Source organism: Colletotrichum acutatum, assembly GCF_030867785.1.
Source record: "Colletotrichum acutatum strain CBS 112980 chromosome Unknown BDZ83scaffold_8, whole genome shotgun sequence".
NCBI lineage: Eukaryota > Fungi > Ascomycota > Sordariomycetes > Glomerellales > Glomerellaceae > Colletotrichum > Colletotrichum acutatum.
Genome location: NW_026849002.1, coordinates 318,182 through 336,414, shown reverse-complemented (window position 1 = coordinate 336,414; position 18,233 = coordinate 318,182). Strand labels below are relative to the sequence as shown.

The 18,233-nt window shown below is 52.9% G+C and overlaps 5 protein-coding genes and 1 non-coding gene across 6 annotated transcripts; 3 read left to right on the top strand and 3 right to left on the bottom strand.

The window, feature by feature from the left end:
* Positions 1–135: 135 nt before the first annotated feature.
* On the bottom strand, positions 136–1,875 carry BDZ83DRAFT_603117 (IMP-specific 5-nucleotidase). Its single transcript, XM_060507209.1, has 2 exons — positions 1,447–1,875; positions 136–1,358 (listed from the first exon to the last, which is right to left on the bottom strand). The coding sequence occupies exons 1-2, from the start codon at positions 1,514–1,516 to the stop codon at positions 205–207; spliced, it is 1,224 nt and encodes a 407-aa protein (XP_060370172.1). The 5' UTR covers positions 1,517–1,875; the 3' UTR covers positions 136–204.
* Positions 1,876–3,263: 1,388 nt separating this feature from the next.
* BDZ83DRAFT_t39 lies at positions 3,264–3,347 on the top strand. Its single transcript has one exon. It is a non-coding gene; the product is annotated as a tRNA-Cys (tRNA).
* A 991-nt stretch (positions 3,348–4,338) lies between these two features.
* Positions 4,339–6,664, top strand: BDZ83DRAFT_423604 (cytochrome P450). Its single transcript, XM_060502995.1, has 5 exons — positions 4,339–4,562; positions 4,639–5,430; positions 5,517–5,831; positions 5,913–6,079; positions 6,164–6,664. The coding sequence occupies exons 1-5, from the start codon at positions 4,488–4,490 to the stop codon at positions 6,327–6,329; spliced, it is 1,515 nt and encodes a 504-aa protein (XP_060370171.1). The 5' UTR covers positions 4,339–4,487; the 3' UTR covers positions 6,330–6,664.
* Positions 6,665–10,792: 4,128 nt separating this feature from the next.
* On the bottom strand, positions 10,793–13,330 carry BDZ83DRAFT_567313 (RhoGAP domain-containing protein; the record flags this gene model as incomplete). The annotated part of the gene is made up of 5 exons (XM_060503942.1): positions 10,793–11,070; positions 11,120–12,280; positions 12,329–12,941; positions 13,003–13,056; positions 13,112–13,330. The coding sequence occupies 5 exons, from the start codon at positions 13,328–13,330 to the stop codon at positions 10,793–10,795; spliced, it is 2,325 nt and encodes a 774-aa protein (XP_060370170.1).
* Positions 13,331–15,291: 1,961 nt separating this feature from the next.
* BDZ83DRAFT_423461 (uncharacterized protein) lies at positions 15,292–16,266 on the top strand. The gene has a single exon (XM_060502994.1). It carries the CDS (start codon positions 15,386–15,388, stop codon positions 15,995–15,997), a length of 612 nt encoding a protein of 203 aa, XP_060370169.1. The 5' UTR covers positions 15,292–15,385; the 3' UTR covers positions 15,998–16,266.
* A 774-nt stretch (positions 16,267–17,040) lies between these two features.
* Positions 17,041–18,227, bottom strand: BDZ83DRAFT_567047 (U3-containing 90S pre-ribosomal complex subunit-domain containing protein; the record flags this gene model as incomplete). The annotated part of the gene is made up of 4 exons (XM_060503917.1): positions 17,041–17,222; positions 17,340–17,445; positions 17,638–17,861; positions 17,987–18,227. The coding sequence occupies 4 exons, from the start codon at positions 18,225–18,227 to the stop codon at positions 17,041–17,043; spliced, it is 753 nt and encodes a 250-aa protein (XP_060370168.1).
* Positions 18,228–18,233: the final 6 nt, after the last annotated feature.

Genomic DNA, 18,233 nt, shown 5'->3' with positions numbered 1-18,233 from the left:
TAACCTCAAGGTTTTGTGGGGAATCGGGTCGTTGGTGGGCTGATATCACGCAGCCAGAGGAGGGCGGAGACCTTTGTCCAAGGTAAATCATCACCATGATTCACTCGATTTCCCTCTCTCTCTCTCTCTCTCTCTCTCTCTCTCTCTCTTTACCTTTTTTTTTCTTTTCTTTTTTTTTTTTTTTTTGCTTCCTTTTGTTTCCCTTCAAATCCTCGCAATCAAATCATCCAAGAGCTCCCCCGTCTCGCCGGGACTCGCGATCCACGCCGTTGTACCCACGCTCCGGGCCTTGAAGTCGTTGCTGCCCGCGCTGAGGAACTGGTCGCCAATGTGCAGCGTCTTCTCGCCGGCGATGGGGGTCTCTGGGTGTCCCGCCTTGGCGGCGAACCAGCGCTGGCAGACGGTCACGCCCCACGACTTGTCGCCGATGTCGACGAAGACGTCGCGGCCGCCGTTGAAGGCGCAGAAGGGGACGCGGCGGCGGACTGCTGTAGCTAATTCGGCGGAAGAGGCAGAAGTAGAGGGCGCGACTGTGCTGTGGCCGGCTGCTTGGGCGGGGGACCCTAGCGCGGAGAGCTCGAGGATTTTCTGGACGACGAGGACGGTTTCCTCGAGGGACTCGCGCGGGATGCGGACGGCCGGGTCGGTTGCCACGATGCCGACGGCGCGGTCTTTGCGGAGGAGGGTGGCGGGGAGGTTGAGCGTGCGGATGCACTCGAGCAGGGCGCCCTCGGCGACGTCGAGGAGCGCGGAAATGTCGGCGTCGGACCAGGATGCCATTTCGGGTGTGAGCCACTGCTCCTGCGGGACGGGGGCCAGCAGGTGCGGGGAGGACGGGTCGTATTCGAAGAGGTAGTTTGCTTCGCCGCCCATGATGACGATGGAGGCCTTTTGGGTAGGGGTCAGGTCCGGTGCGGCGGCGATGGCGTCGAGGAGGCCGTGGAGGCGGTCGTAGTAGCGGTCTGCTGTCGTGTAGCCTGCTGCTGTGACGATGCCGATTTTGATGTCGCGGCGGAGGAGGGAGAGGAGGCGGGGGATTAGGGGGGAAGTGGGGAGGAGGGATTCGCCGTCGTCGTAGAGGGTTACGTCTCCGTCAAAGGTTGCGAGTTGGAGGGAGGTGCTGGTGGATGGGTTTGGGCCGGGGCTGGGACTGGGGCTGGTGACGGCGAGGATTTGAGCAGCGTTGAGGATGAGGCGGACGTCGTTGAAGGAGGGGGAGACGTAGCGGCGGGAGGAGATGAGGCGTTTTGCGTCCATGAGGGTGAAGGCTGCTTCGAGGGGGAGGCGGGTGAAGAAGGGCCCTGCTGAGGGGACGAGCATTTTTAGTTTCGAGGGGAGGTCTTCGTCTTGACGGGTTACTGCGGTTGTGTCAGTTTGACAATTTGGTTCACAAGGGAGAGGGATATATGAAGTGGATTGGATGAGATGAGACTGGAGGAAGCTTACTGTGGTCGTCAATCATGTGCTCGACGTCGCGAAAGATTTCAGCGTAGCGGCGGTGAGATTCCTCTGCCATGCGGGCTATGCTCGTCGCTCTCGTGTCGAAGACGCCGGTGGGCTGAGAGTAGAGTACAAAGGGGACTGCCAGGAGACCTTTGATCCATTCTGGAGTTGAGGGTTAGCTAGTTGCCGATGAAGGAAGAGCTTGATCGGCTTTGGATATCGGAAAGGGGGCTGATTTTGAGGTGGCCGACGATGGTAAGTTGGGGAAACATCTGGACAGCGACTTTGTTGCCGCCCGGATTCTTGATCATCGTTACTGCTCCAAGTTTCCCTTGACTAAGAGATCTGTTGTTGCGAAGCTGCAATGTGAGTCTCTGGACACTTGTCATGAGACTTGACGAGCTTAGTGGATGCTGCCGTACCTATGAACTGGTCTCGCCTGTGGGTCTTGAGAGCATCTGTACGAGCGTTAGTTGCCAAGGTCCTCTCAATGAACAGATGACGGTATGTTTTGCTTACACTCTACTCTGTATCTTGTCGTCATGGTGGCTACCTTCGGATTCGAGGCCAAGGTTGAGTGAGAGTGAGGTTGAAGATGGCGGGGCGAGGAGGGGTAACTGCTCTTGGAGGGGTACCCAATTCGTGTCACTATCTTCCAGTCTAGTATCAAATCTATGAGATTACGAGATTCCCAGTGAAAAATTGAAGCCTTAAAGGTTGTGTATAAGGAAGAAGAATGGAGCAGTACTGAGAAAGGTAGAGAAAGGTGGCAAGAAGGAATGCAGTCAGAGTCTCCGTGGTGAATAACGAAGTGATGTTGAATTCCACCGCCCCATGGAGCTCGTGGGATCCACTTTTCCCCAACTGAGGAGTCTAAGGTGCAGGGCCCCGTGTGGTCGGGTGGTCCAGATTCGGGGGAGAGATGCACCTGTCGCAGGCGGAATGCACCAGTGCCAGGGGTGCGCTGCAACGCTAACATCTACCGGAGGCCGCCGCTACCCGGCTGGCTCAGTTGTAGATGTTCAGGGTTCACTGGGAGCGATTGGGGAAACGCAACTGCTTTGACCCGCTTTGGGGGTGTATTCGTACCTCGCTGTTCGTGTTTATGACTCTTGCGGTTGTGGTTTACCTAATAGTTGGATTCCGAGTATCACGGAGCATGGATTCTGGACGAGAGACTATGAGATTGATAGCGTGCTTCGCCGGCTTCATTTCCATCACTCTGGCTCTCTCCAATGACAGGGGAATCTCCACAATGCTAGCCTGTTGACTCACTGATACACTCTCCCAGCCCCAAGGCCTTATACGTATGCCGACGGAAATGCAAAGCTGAGTTGATTCAACCTCACTACTCAAGTGAATGCTACGAAGTCACCAATAGCTTGTCGCAATACACCAGCTCTCACTACTGCCGTCACCAGTGCTGAGCTCTTGCATACAGACAAACACATATACATGCACCGGCCACTCAGATTACCCATTATCACTGTTGTGTCTGCCAAGACGGTACTCAAGGTCACTCGGTAACATGGATGGAACGAAGTTGAGATGGTGTAAATAGTGAACTATTATCATCTCTTTGACCGTGCTCAAGCTCAAGTTGCAAGTCAAAAGTGGGCGCTGAAACATCGAAGGGATAAGAGATGGTGTTCACTTACAGAAAAGGTTCGGGTTAGGCTTCACCCACAGCCTGATCAAACTAAGAATCTGCCAAAAAGACAACTACGACTGGAACGGAGGCGCCGGACCACATGTTGGAGCGGCGAAGACCGCTGCCTTCTTAGCTACGCGAGGGCCCGTAATTTGTCATCAACTGAGTAGGATCGATAGCTCAGTGGTAGAGCGAGAGATTGCAGTTCCACGCAGTTATCTCTAGGCCCCGCGTTCGAACCGCGGTCGGTCCTGTCCTTTTGCCAAAATCACGTGCAATTCCTTTTTGTCTTGGGCATGCGCAGGAGTTACACTCAGCAAGCCAGAAATTCAAGTCGGAGGGTGTTGTTTCCAGATTTCGTCGAGCACAAACCAGCAAAAGCCAATCCATCCCAATTCTGGTCTAGCAAGCATCACCAGCACACACGCAGCCACACTTGCGTTGGTATAAGCTTTCCAGTTAGTAGTCAACCAAAACCTTTGCCATTCGCAAAACGGCTTCCATGTCTTTTCGCAGCGAGTTATGCCTTGTGCACACATGCATCATACCAGAACATCATCTACAGCCTGCAACTCGGTCCGACTTATGTTCATGACGCCTACATATGAGCCCGGGATGCTGAGCCATGGCGGAAACCCCATTCACCCTCGCAATAGGCATGAGACGATATCGGAATAGGGACTCAAATCATTCAATCCCGAGTAAAAAGCTTGGAGTGATGCTGAGTTAATTCAACGATGTGTCATTCTACGCCCTAGTGACTCGAAAGTGTCTTCAAGGTTTACCGGGATACGGAAGACGCAAGACGACTGAATTCGAGGCTTCTTTCGGAGACCAACCCAATCATAAGTTACCACTCGTGTAGTTTTCAGTTATGAATGGAGTTGAAGAAGAAGAGACGAACGTTGTCAATAAGAGACCGGGCCAACGTCTCGGCCCCGGAGCTCGTAGAACGGCCGCCCGAAAGCACGTCCCGTAACGGAGTAGTCCGCTCCTGCATGAAGCTGGCGGAGTTCGGGCACCGCAATTTCGGTCAAAGTCTGGGGGAGGAGAACCACGGCCAGGCGATCAACGTGATCGAATTTGAAATTTGAGAGATCTCGAATCAGGGCAACGGGTTTACGGTTACATGAGCTAAGGACCTTGTGTGTTCTGTGACGAATAAGAGGGGTTCGCTTGGTAATTGGGACGGAATCGGGGGTGCGGGCGAGTGAAAGCCGATGAAACGGCTTCGAGGAGACGTGGAAAGGGTGTGTGTAGTGATATCACATCTGAATGGAAGCACAATAGAGTAAAGGTTTCTTTTTCATAAAGAGGCTGCTTCGTCGATCTCGGGACACTGCTGGACCTCAACTACTCGCACCCAAACCCCTCTTCAGATCAAGGAAACGACATGTTGCAATCCTTCAGCCTCGACGAGGCCCGGTGGTCTTTGATGCTGGTTTTGCCAGTCGCGGCGTTCTATTCTGTAGGTCAGACCTTTTTATCCTGTTACAAAATCCCATGAGCACATTTAGACGGACCCGAACTCACCCCTCTCCCAGCTCCTCGCATACTTCATAGGATACGCCATCTACCAGCTCTACCTCAACCCCCTGCGCAAATTCCCAGGCCCAAAACTATGGTCAATCTCCTCCGTACCCTACGTCCGCGAATTCATCGCCGGCACTTGTCACCTCACGATCCTCCAACTCCACCAAAAGTACGGCCCCATCGTGCGGGTAGGCCCCAACCACCTCTCCATTAACCACCCGGACGGCATGGCAGAGCTCCGAGGCCACCGCAAGAGCTTCACCGGCGAGAACGGCAAAGACCCCGTCAACGCGCTGCCGAACCGCGACAACATCATCGGCTCCGATCGCGGGGACCACAGCCGCTTCCGCAGGGCGCTGGCGCACGGATTCTCGGCGCAGTCTATGCTGGCGCAGCAGCCTATTATCAAGGGGTACGTCGATACCCTCTTTGAGAAGCTGCGGGAGGCATCGCGGGGTGGCGAGGAGACGGTGGATGTGGAAAAGTGGTTCAACTTTACCACGTTCGACGTTATTGGTGATTTGGCATTTGGGGAGCCTTTTGGGTGTCTTGAGGATAGCACGTATCACCCTTGGGTCGACCTCATCTTTAAGAGTATTAAGAACATGGCCATGTTGACGAGTTTCCGGCGTCTGCCGTGGCTGAAGCCGATTCTCATGTTGACGCTTCCCAGAGAGCTGATGGGTAAGTATGCTCAGAATCGGGAGCTGTCGAGAGAGAAGTTGCGGAAGAGGTTGGAGCTTGGGAAGAGCCGGCCTGATTTCGTGGATGCAATGATCAGGAAGTCAGAATCAGCAGGTCATGTGAGTACCGCCCGTTCAGTCAGAATATCTCGAAGAGGCGATAGTCTGCCAGATGCTGTAAGCTGGTTACTAACATAGAGATACAGGCCATGTCGTTCGAAGAGATGACCTCCAACGCCATGGTCCTCATCATCGCCGGCTCGGAAACGACAGCCACGCTGCTGACTGCGGCAACGTACTTTCTCGCCACCAACCCGCACGTGTTAGCCAAGCTAAACGACGAGGTCCGATCGGCATTCACGACGGAGGATGAGATCGATATGCTCAGCGTGCAAAACCTGCCGTACCTCTTGGCCGTCTTGGACGAGAGCTTGCGAATCTTCCCGCCGGTGCCTGGCCCAAGCCCGCGGGCCATTGGCGAAGGGGGCGATACGATTCTGGGCGAGTTTATTCCGCAAGATGTAGGTTCCTTCCGGCGATATCTTATTCGTGGTGTCATGGGAGGTTGTGTGTGCGCTGACATTGAGAATCTTGTGTTCTAGACGGTGGTGGACACCTGGCATTGGTCAGTCTACCATAACCCCGATTACTTTACAATGCCGGAGGAATTTATGCCAGAGCGATTCTTGGGCGACCCCCGGTTCGCGAATGATGCGAAACAGGCTCTGCAACCGTTTTCTATCGGTCCTCGCAACTGCATTGGGAAGAAGTAAGTAGCCCTCAAGACGTGCTTCATGGCGCACGCGATGGAGTCGATACCGTTGGAGATCCCCGCTGACAGATGATTATCTAGTCTTGCCTATGCCGAGATGAGGTTGATTCTGGCCAGGCTGATCTGGAACTTTGATATCCACCCAGCTGCGGAGACAGCGAACTGGTACGCTGAGACAAAGGTCTACATTCTATGGGAGAAGGGCGGCCTGGATGTCTATCTGACACCCCGGGTTCTGAAAGGCTGAATGAGAGGCTTCCGATATCTGGCCATGCGTCTTGAGACGGCGATGGAAGGCCCATGTGCAGGGATAGCATTGATCAATTCGTGTATCTGTGAAGTTGACAATTGCGGTCAAAGGGAATGCGAAGGATGAAGCACCTTCATCACGTCCCATCTCATGCATCGCCGACCATCCGGAGGATCGAAAATGATTTGTCTTTTCCGGGCAAATAGTTGGATCAGATCCTGGAAAAGCAGCCTATATCTCCCGTCTTCTCATTCATGTAGCGATAATGAGAAATGCGATCAGCAGCTCAAGACAGCACCTCATGTTCCACAGGCACCAAGGTTACTGGAAATTGGCGATTTCCGTAGTTGCTGGAAGCTCCGAGATTGATCCGGACTCATCTCCGCTACGGCAGGCAGCTCCTCCGTCTGCGCTCTTTCATTGGTCTGTTCCCAAAGCTTCACCCTTGTATACGCACCTGGCGGGAAATGGTAGCCTCAGTCCCACCCACACCCCATGGGAACACCTATATAAACCTGACCTCCTCCCACCCTTTGCTTGATTTCTTTTTTTCTCTTCTTCATACTTACCTTCATGGGCGGTCTGGGGATCAAGAAATCCGGATCGCAGAGAGGGATGCCTGCATTGCACATCGCGGAGTAGACCTCTCTCGATTGTCCTTCGGGGCCATCGCTGTGGCAATTTTTGATTTTCACACCCTCACATTTTCATTGTGTCCATCCGCTGCGTGCGATGGTATGAAGAAGATGTGCAGCCTCTCCAGCTCAGGCCAGCAAAAAAGCACCTTGATGGCCAGGTGAGAAGGCTGCCACCCCATATAGGCACCTCCAACTCTGTTCCTGTCACCAGCACAGCAGGCGCCCTCTAGGTCGAGGGTCAGGTCAAACTGTGGCGTGGGTGGTGGAATGGTTAATGGTCAACAATTATTCACGCCAACCAGCCTACTCGACGACAGGCTTAGCGATCGAGTTCGAGTCCTAGCATGAGCACCAAGAGATGTAGCCCCCAAATCGGCACCGGGGGGGTGAACTCTTTTGCCTTTTGTATCGAGTTTTTGGTCGTGTTTTTAAGTACCTGAGTGATGCTTTTGGTGTTTTGGTACCATGATTCTGAGTTTAGATGCTTAGTCATCGGTTTTGAACACCGAGACGCCACTCAACATCTCTTGATTAGAAAGAGATGGTTTGTCGCACGTCGCGCCAGTGATTTCCAGACGCGCCAATTGATTTTGTAGGATGTCGTGACTGCATTATGACTGTCTTCTCTGGCCCTTAGGATCGAATCATACATCACTGACCTTGCGGACGAATTCCATCGAACAAAAGTGTGAGGCAGCAGTATTAGGTGATCCATCAAAGAGCTCGAAGTCTCTTCAGGACGTGTTCAACCTGACTCCTTGATGGCGTGCATTATGTCTTACCTGGAGTGTCGGCATCCACGTATCTGGTGGTCCATCCCGTGGCCGAAGAGGAGTGAGACTGCGTAACAGATTGGCAGTAAGCCCCTGGCCTTGACCACGCCATCCAGCCCAAAGGACCCTGTGGAAACCATAGATACTGAATGCCTCGGAAGGATCGATGAAGCAGTTACGTTCGGACTGAATATGCCTCTCTTCCCTCTTGAGTAAGCAGTGAAATGACTTTTGTGCCCGCAGTATGTTCTCTCGGGCAATTGATCATTGTAGAAGGTGTACACTGCTAAACGGACATGGAGTCTCTCTCCTAGCAACGTCTTGGCCCTACCGGTATCACATAAATCTACCCTCGAGCTTTCCCACAATGAACAACAATGAAGGGAAGTTGCCAGTCTATGTAACTGTTCCCTGCTCTCAGGCACGTAGTCTTGGACGGGAAATCCCCAAAGGGCCATGAAGTCACAAGGAGATTTTTGCATAAAGACAGTCCAGTTGCCATTCAGGTTCGTGACAATGTTTACGGACCTGCGAAATCGTGGGCGCCTGGGCTGACAGTACGCATCTTGGTACCACCCAGATCACTTGTCTTTACATCGACCGTACGGCACGTTCGGAAGAAAGTAAGTAACGACAATAAACCCATCACTTTGTCTTGCTCGCATTCCTGACGTCTTCTTGCACGCCTTCACTGATTGGTAAGATGCGAGGCCAAACGTGGGTTCCTAGCTGGACCAGCCAGATGAGTGCCTCATGGTCCGCAAAGCACTGCGTGAGCTCTGTCTTCAGCCATAGTTTGCCTCGTGCCAACGGGACCAGACCCTCAGAGACGGAAGTCAGGGACGGGGCTTATTTTGGGAAAAGAGCAGAATGGCTAAGGCGTCATGGTGTCTTCATCAAGTTAAAGGAGGACTTGATGAAGGGCCGGCACTTCAAGAGATCAGGCAAAACATTGAGAACCAAAGGGGGTCTCCAACCCGGCTCCAGCTTCATATATTACCTAAACAGTAGACATCATTCCGTTACTTTGGCATATTATGTAGCACGGAGTTCGCCATGAGGGTAGAGACATGGGATACCGAATGAGATTCCAATGTGCGAGTGGTCCCATCAGGTCCGAATGGGAGACGTCAGCTCCTCCATCCAATCTATGCCCGAAGCTCAGGGTACCGGCCTGGAGGGCAAAGTACGCTCTGAGCCCGCGGTGCTGTCTAGTTGGAGTAGAATATGACCCCAAACGAGTGAAATGTCACATAAGATCTTTCTCCTTGTAAGAGCCTTGTCACTGAATCATATTCCTTCCAATACTTTCTGCCTCGTATGGATAGGAAGACATTCTCAGTGGTGTCTACGGTATTTCATATCGGAGTAAACAGAGAAGAAACGAGCTTACTCACGAGCCTATATAGACTAATCGCATAGATCCACACAAGACACATAATAGCAAGCCTAGAACAAACTAAGTCATTGTATTTGTCCGCCATGATAATAGAGAGAAAGGTTTAAAGACTCTAAGTTCCTTTCTTGTTCGTCTCTCTCTCTCTCTCTCTCTCTCTCTCTCTCTCTCTCTCTCTCTCTCTCTCTCTCACACACACACACCCTGACCCTCTTAGCTATCCCTTTATTCTCTCATTAATAAAAAGACGTAAAGCCTAATACAGCCACTTTCTCTTTTCTAGAGCCCGCTTCCCTAACGTATTCGTCACTCCGAACGGCGGGACGATAAACGAGGATAAACAACCGTGGTCTTTGTAAATGTCTACTTTACTCTGTCGCTTAGTCCTATCGCATCGACTCCAAGAATGTCAAAGGCAGCTCGTCTCCCTCGACCATTCACAGCTCGACTAGCTTCCACTGTCATCACTTCTTCGATGTGATTTGTGATGACCTCTGACGTCTATTAGAACGCGACCTCCTTGTATACTTTAGAACAAAGCACCGATACAGGAGCATGAGAATGATAAAGCGTGCTTTGTTCGCTCCAAGTCCGAGACCAAGTTTGCCTCGTTGATGAAATGGATGCTAGAACCGTCGCCCACAACCATTGCCTCTCTAATACGCAATGCCTTTTGTGTTTGGGGCTTATGCTCCAAGGAGATCGCTCCCCTGAAGTCAAGAAGAGAGCGGGCTCTCTCTGAGGTCCGCAACATCTAGTACTTGCTATAAACGCACCACCTTAGCAGAGTACAGGCCACAAGATCTATAAGACAGCCTTACGTTCCAGGGGTCATTATCCTGTATTCTAAAGGGGACGAATACGAGAGTGATACACGACGATATAGAACGGGCGCGTTATTATTGAGAGATGAGTCCCTGAGTCATAGTAACTGAACGGATCTGCCTTCTAATTACCAGAAACACCTTCCGCGGCCTTCTCGAGCATTCATACCTCAGCCCACCAATGTGACACAAGTCAGCCGTGCCCTCAAGTCGTGAGCAAGAACGAGGCGGCTTTGTATTTACAATCACAATGATAGACATATGTACGCCACATCATGGCCTTTCCAAAATATGTACACCAACATTCACGCAAAGGCACAAAGCAAAACATCACATGAACGAATTGATTGCTCATATTTCCCGCCCATCCCCTTCATCCAGGTTGCTACATAATCCTACGGCGCCCTTTCATTCGATGCTTCCCAGGCCAACCCGGCAGTCATCCGACAAAAGGACCACATGAGAAAGGAAGGAGAGAGCTGCAAAGAGAAGAAGAGAAATCAAAAGAGGACGCTGAACGCGACGCTGTGCTGTGATGTGCTACAGAACCCTGGTATCCCTGATATTTGAAAAGAAAAAGGATAGAGTTCTGAACCCCCAAACGCCACCCTTACGCTTTGCCGAAAGCCGTTGAATCCAGACCATTTTTGAATATCCCTGCCTTGCAACCAATCTTGAAAGACGTGTCGTTGGCAGACAATTCCTGGATTGAATACATGGGCGATTGTATGTACGTTTCGGCCCAATCTGACCTGGATCAGAAAGGAGACCTGCGAATTTTTGAAGACTTGAAACAGGGACGCTAAAATAAGTGCAAGCCATGCCGCAATCATTCGTCGTCAAAGATCTCGTAGGTGTTTTGCAGAATTGTATCAACAACCTTGATCTGCCATCCGGCGTCGGCGATGCTAGTTGCCGGATCGGTGCCCATGACCGTGGGGCCAAAGATGACGGAGAGGTTGTGGGAGTTCATCCGGTTGACATGGGAGTTCTCCATGACGCGGTGGAGATGGAGGGTCAGCGAGCGCAGAGTGGCGTAGTTGGGATCAGGAAGGCTGTTGATGATGGCGTGGAGGGAGTCTCGGCGAACAATGTCATCTTCTTGTTCTAGGAAGGGTTAGTGATACTCAGAAGCAATCAACAAAGGAAAACTTACTGGCTGCCTCGATCAACTCGCTGTGATGCTCTGTAGTGAGCAAAGGGTTGGGGAGATCACGCAAGAACTGCTTCAACAGACCAGTAACACTATTGACGTCATGGTAAAAGTTCTCGGGATTTCTAAAATCCAACGCTGGGTTGCTCGAGTCGGTATCGAACATGGTCTTGAGCTTGTTGATGTGCGTCAACGAGCCGGACTGTCGGTAAATACCCTCGACGCCAAGTCCGTAGAGGTCCACTGCCTGGATACACTGATAGACGACCATGGGCACAGGCAAGCCGTCTCGCTCATACAAGCGAGGCAGGCTTAGCCCGAATGTGGGCCTCGCGGCATTGGGCGACGGTCCGGAAGGGCCGCCAAGAGGAGGAGACTGTCTGTTCTGTTGCGGGTATCCTCCGGCACCTGGTGGTGGTCCTTGAGGATACTGTTGTGCCGGCGGAGCCTGGTGCTGCTGTGGAGGCTGGTACTGGCTTTGTGGCGGCGGCGCTCTTTGCTGGGGCTCCTGCTGCGGCGGCGGAGGCGACTGAGATGTCTGGAACGGCAATGCTCCCAGCTGTGGCGGCCCTTGAGAGGACATGCCGCCGTTGTTGTATGTTGGCGCTACAACACCAGAGTTGCGGTTCGACTGGAACTGTTGCTGTTGGCTGGGCTGGTTCAGCATGTTGTTTGTACTGAAGCTACGGCCGTGCTGCTGCGCTTGAGGAGGAGGATGCTGCTGCTGAGATGATGGTCTCGGCTGTTGCGCGGCCGGCATGTTAGGCGGTGCAAAGCTTTGGGGAGAGTCGGATGGCGGCTGGAAATTGCCGGGTCTAGCAGGAGGTGGCATATCTCGTTGCTGTTGCTGATTTGGTCCTCCTGGTGGTCCAGAGAATGATCCTGATGGCGCCGCCTGGGGTACGTTTGATACCGAAGCATTAGGCTGGTGACCCATTGCTTGTTGGCGGGCAGTTGCCAAGATTGGGTTCTTCTCGTATTTGACCTCGCCGTTGTTGTTGGCCACCTTTGAGTGGTGGGATGTCAGATAATCGTGGAGGTCCTTTTCGTTGTTGATAGCCAGAACAGCCTCGCGAAGACTGCGCGGTCCTCCGCTAGAACCTTGACCTTTGATAGGGCTGATACTAAGGCCGTTGCTCAAGAGCAGCTTCTCGTTGAAAGAAGCTGTGACTGCGTTAGCTCAGGCTTCTTCAGAAGCGAAGTGTGACCTACCAAACTTCTGCATTTGCAGCGCCAGACCAGAGTCGGTCTCCTTGACCAAGTCCTGAAGAGCGGAGATGGCCTCCGGTCTCGTCCTCGCAATCAATTCGGCCTTCTCACTCTGCAGCGTCTGTACCTTGGCCTGATAATCCTGATCGGCGCCTTGGGCTTTGCGCAGAAGATCCTCCTCGTGCTGGGGCCCGGACTTGGACTTCAAGCTGAACATCTTGCCGCTGTTCCTGCTGGTGTCGCCAGTGCGCGCGCGGTCGTACTCCTCAGCCAGACTGTCGTATTTGGCCTTGGACTTGCGCATCGCAGCCTCCAATTCTGCCACCCTGTGTTCTGCCGCCAAGCCGTTGGCCTTCCATCCCTTTCTGCTGCGCTCCGCTACGGCGGCCAGCTCGAGCAAGTCGTCGTGCATCTGTTGCAGTGAGAGGGCGAATTGTGTTCCGTTTTCGGCCATGCGCTCGTGGATGTACATCATCTCGCTGTAGGCCTGCGCAAAAGAGCCTTGCCTGTGATCGGGCTGGTGCATTGTTTCCTGGCTTATACGGGACAACTTCTTGAGTGAGGAGGCGTGGCTTTCTTCGATGTGCGATCGCTTCTTGAGGAAGAGTGCGAATTCCTAGAGTCTCCGTCAGCAGCTGTCATCCTCGTCGGGAATCGGGGTCGGGTTTTGGTCTCACCTTTGCAGAAGCGATACTCGCCTTGAGCTGGTTCAGCATGGTTGCGACACCAATCTGGGCCATTGTCAGTATTCGGGTGGTCCGGAGAGAGAGCAGACTGCCTCCTTACGTCTGATGATAGCACTTCTTGGACCTGACGCGAGACCTCAGAAGTAGGCGCTGAGCCCGTTTCGGTACCGGCGGGAGCGCCGCCGTTTGCCGTTGCGGCACCCCCATTCTGTGAGGGAGCTACGGTTTCTGTGTTTCCTAGCGACATGCTGCTTGCTCTGTCGCGCTGTTCGTTGTGGGAGGGTAGGTTGTCGTCGGATGGGGAGCGGAGGTCGGCCATTTTGAGAGGTCGGGGGGGAGTTGAGCACTGCGGCGCAAGTCTAGTCAGGTAATACGAGATGGAGGCTCGGGCTCAGGTGGCGGCAGGCTGCTTGGGAAGACGGGACGAGACCAGGAAGAAGCCAGGATAGGCGTGGTTTCGAGGCGTGGAGGAGTGAGGTGAGTGAGGGCGCGAGCTTTGCGGCTTTGCGGCTTTGCCGTGGTGAGAGGTAAGGTAGATTCCCGGTGCGACGATGGTAGTGACCGTGAGCGAGGAGAGTTGGGGGATGTGTTTAGGTGGAGAGGCAGGGGGTGAAACGGAGGTAATTCATGCGAGAGGCTCGATGATGGGTTCGTGGGAGGATGGGTCGTCCAATGTGACCGGTCGGACGGGGAAGTGATGGGTATCGTGCGGATGAAATGTGGCCTTGGATACACGGATGAGCGCGGGACGATAGTGGTTGTGGTGGTTGTGGTGGTGGTTGTGGTGGTGTGGTGCTGCACAATGGAAGATGGGCGTCGCTTGTGCGTGGGTACCTGGGCAGCTGCTGATGGACCAGGGAGCACACAGAGAACGGATTAACGTGGGACGAGTGAGGGACCACGACCTGGAGCAAATCGACGAAGACGGGCGAAAGTGGTACGTCAGGGACCTATCTACCTTTGGTAAGGTAGGTGGCTGAAGGTAGGATAGTGGACGTTTAACGGCGTTGACGCGTGGAATTGGAACTTGAAGAGACTTTGATCTGGAATATTGCTGGAACCGACAATGGAATGGATGTCTCGGGCTATTTTTTTTCTTTAACTCTCGAGTTTTTTGGGACGAGACTACGAAGGTACAGTGCCGTGGTCTTAGCGTACCTTAGGCATGTACATCAGGCATGGAAGCCGGGCCGCAGGTGCAGAACTGAAGTAAGGAAGGAACCTGAGGTGATGAGCACACGGGGTCCTTGGGTCGCGGCGGGAGGAAGCTGCGCAGTGGAGAAAAGCGATGGGAGAGAAAGAGCGAGAGAGGCAGAGAAATGTCTGAAATCGGCAAGCGACAGCTGGAAGAAACGCCCCCGTCGCACGGTCTTGCTTTTCGTTTACATTCTTCGTTTGAATCTTACCTTATTGTCACAACCTGCGTTTATGTACTCGTTTTGATACCCGGCATGAAAGATGCAAACAGAGCACGAGACCAAAACAATTGATCCTCGGCGCCGGCAGTGTTTGCGATACTTTGCGATTCAGAGGCACAAGACCATCTACATGACGAGTGCCACTGCTATGCGCCCCAGAGATGGACGTAAGTCAGTACGTGATGGACGACCGCACCTGAACTCTTGACTGCGGACAGTGAGTGAGTTCCTCTACAATCTACGAATATCTTGAGGACGATTCAGTTGGATGCTATGAATAGCGACACTGACTGTAGCGCAATCAGATCGAGACCCCAGTGACAGCCGACTACCTTAATCTCCTCCCCTCCAGTACCATCGAATGGACTCTTTTGCTGAGGCGTCCCTCTCTCCACTATCGGGGCTAAAACGAATAAACTGGAGCCCCCAGCCTCCCACCCCTCTTCAACTCCATTCGCAAATCACACAGACCTCGCACCACCCGCCACCGCCGCCCCAATCGACAAAACGGGCACGTAGTCTCTTTCGAGCTTAGCTTCCCTCAGTTGAGAGCTGAGCACTGCCCTGCCGTGCCTACCCACCTGTGCTCGGCGTTGAAGAATGACGAAGGCTACTATCCAACCCGGCATGTCTTTCGATTTGTTCTGCTATCGAGGCACGAGGTAGCAGTTCACGGCAACCTGAAGCACCATACCAGCAGATCATTTTAGACCCATGGAACGCAACATCAGCCCAGTGACACATCGCTAAAGGGTGCAAAGTAGCCATCGCGCAGGTTTAATTCAACTCGAATACGAAATGAATACACTATCAGTCTTTGTACGGATACGTCGAGCCCTGGAGATACCTCAAGTGGCCCGCCGATCCAGGCCATGCCCTGTTTCGTGGTGCTCGTATCTTCATCTGGTCACTTCTAGCTCGACCATCACTATTACCAACGACAGTTGCAGGAAAGTATGTTGAATAGTCGTACTGAAGCTTTCGAGCTAGCCAAGGGTTTGATTCCTCTAACATTCGATAATGTAATGTTTCGAGTTCCCAATTTCTTCAATTGTCGAGGCATCGATACTGATTCCATTTACAATTCAAAGAGGCTTCAATACGTGCAACTCAAGCAACAACACAGCTTCCTACAGTATTCGCACTCACACATGCTGCCTTTTGCACGATCGCATCAGGTCTACCGGCTAGACATTTGGCAATACTTGACAATCCACCCCTTGGACATCTCAAGTGTCGACCTGGCCCCATCCTCTTGTCATCCCAAAACCGTCCCCTCGACGTCGATCTCGTACAAAGTGTATCACGCCTTTCGCCCCCTGTCCCAGACACCACAGCACGGATTCGACTTGGCATCCCGAGTCCGACAACTGCGACAAAAGATCTTCAAACCCGCCCAATTCTGGACATCCTCTTCAACCCCCATTCATCCCAAACCCCTAGTTGGATTTTGCTTAGCCGTTCTCCCCTTCCATTGCAACAGTCGCCTCGACCGTCGGCGTCGCTCGCCTATTTCGATCCATGCCCCGCGGCTGCGTTCGTCTAGTCTAGGCTTATATTTAAAGTGACGGATCGAAAACACAAAACGCCCCTAGTACCGGAGGTGTGGGCTCGAATTGTTGCCTCAAACGCTTGCCGAGCCGACTTGAACTCTACACAGGCGATCCCTACCTTCTAGACTTTGGCGGGGAACATCTGACTGACTTCAGACCGCCAAGCTTCGTTGATTTTGGTGATATCAGGATGTGATATATCGCCACCATCACCTTCAGTCACTAATCCAGTGTCAGCAACTGCATAAGGGACGTCCCATGATGCATGAGCTATATCCCGCAGACTTCCATAAGATGAAGTGGGGGAGGAGAGTCGTCGACCACTCTACCCTTCATAAGGCAAGTTGACTATCGAACGAATAGAACTCCCATCAATGCCGCCATCCGCACACGATCGTTCAAGGACCTTGTGTTGGTCCGCTGTACGTGTCGGAACTGGCATGACAGACGTCAGCGTTTCAAGCTCTCTGCCGCCATAGTAGTCTTATCAACAGGCGCCATGCCGGACGTGCCGGACTCGGGGCAGACCCGGCTTTAAGTGTTGAGTGCCGGATGCGAGTTTCTCAGTTTGATATGCCCTCGAGGATACCTTCCTCTTGGCTAGAGACTACGGTCGTGTGCCGGTATATCCAGTCCCAGATAAGGCTGGCGAACAATCGCTTCCCTCATCCCCTTCAAAATCGTCCCAAGACATGTGAAACTGGACAGAGGATACGAGGTATGGCATCTGAACAAGTACCGGCTGTCGCCGTAGATTCCGATTTGTCTTTTTGACCTGCGTCTTAACACGCCTGTTCTATGATATGGGTCTAGCAAGCTCCTAGCATGCCCTCTCTATGCCATTCATCAGACGCTCCTCTTCCGCCAAAGTGACTCCATTGGTAACTGTACCGAGACGGCACCCATCACAATCGTCTCTGTGCGTCTCTCCTCTCAAGAAGGAACTCACACCTCTCCCCTGATACCTCGCCATGCTTTTACCTCAGAACGTAATCCGGCTCCCATCGACGCATGGCCGCCAATGCCGCAGCCAGCATCACACCCTCTTCATCCCCAAACTAGTAAAAAATCAAATCCAAAGGCTTCTGCTCATCCCCGTACCGCTCCTTGAACTCCTTCCTCGACAACCACCGCGCGAGCGGCAGCATCGTGTCCTTCATGTCCATGATGCCGCGCTTCTTCTGGTCAATGTGCGAGGCGTCGACCACGAGGCGCTGGAGCTTGTCTAGTTTTAGGGCTCCTATGTTCGTATGGTTAGTTGTCTATGTCTTGCTCCGTTTCTCATGCTGTGGCTATTTGGGACCAAGACCGCAGTCATGTGCGTGTGAGAGAGAAAGAATCAGTCTACGGTACTCACCGTTGTCTACCAGCTCCATGAGTCTGGCGGGCGTTCCGACCGCGATGCCCGTTCGTGTCTTTTGTAGGAACTGGACTTGCTCGTCTACCTTCATGTGCTTTGCAAACTATGATTATACTCATGTTAGCCTTGCTTCCATCTTTGCCTCTCGAGCTGAATCCCAGTATGAACCAAGGGCCCTCTCATCCTCCATCAATCCTCAAACCCCAAAAGAGGGAGTGAATTTCATTTCAGGCAAAGAGGAATTGGGACCGTGGAATATGAGGGAGAGAAGGAGAGAGATAAGCAAAAAACTCACCAGCTTGGAAACGGTACTCTCCTTCCCCTGGAACTTCCTCACGGCCCTCACGACGTCCGCCGCCCTCAAGCCCGCAGCAGCGACGATGATGGTGTGCGGCGCGCCCTTGACCTTGGGCGCCGTGAAGAGCCTGTCGGGCCTCTCTGCAAAGTTCTCGAGGAAGGCGGGGAGGTTGTCCAGGGCGCGGGGTTGTGTCCAGGATGTGGTATCCTTGATGGCGTTTGCTGTTTTGTGTCAATACGCCCTTCACTTTTCATTCTTCGTTTCTTCATGATTCTCGCTGCTCTTTCGAGAAAGAAAAAAAAAAGGCATGATGTATACGAGAAGACGAGGAGGTGCTGAAACTCACCAGAGATGGACAGATCCGAAAGCTCAACCGGACTTAAATCCGTACCGAAGCGGGAAATCTTTTGCGCCGTGTAGTCTGCGAGGAGCTGGTTGTCCATGACGGCAAAGGACTCGTTGATGCCCAGCTCGGCGTTGAGGAGCGTCTCGTCGACCTGGTAGGCCGACTTCTTCTTCTGCTTCTTCGCCTTTTGGCCCTCGCCGCCGTCTTGGCTGGGTGCCGCTCTCTTTTTCGTGTTGGACATTGTTGT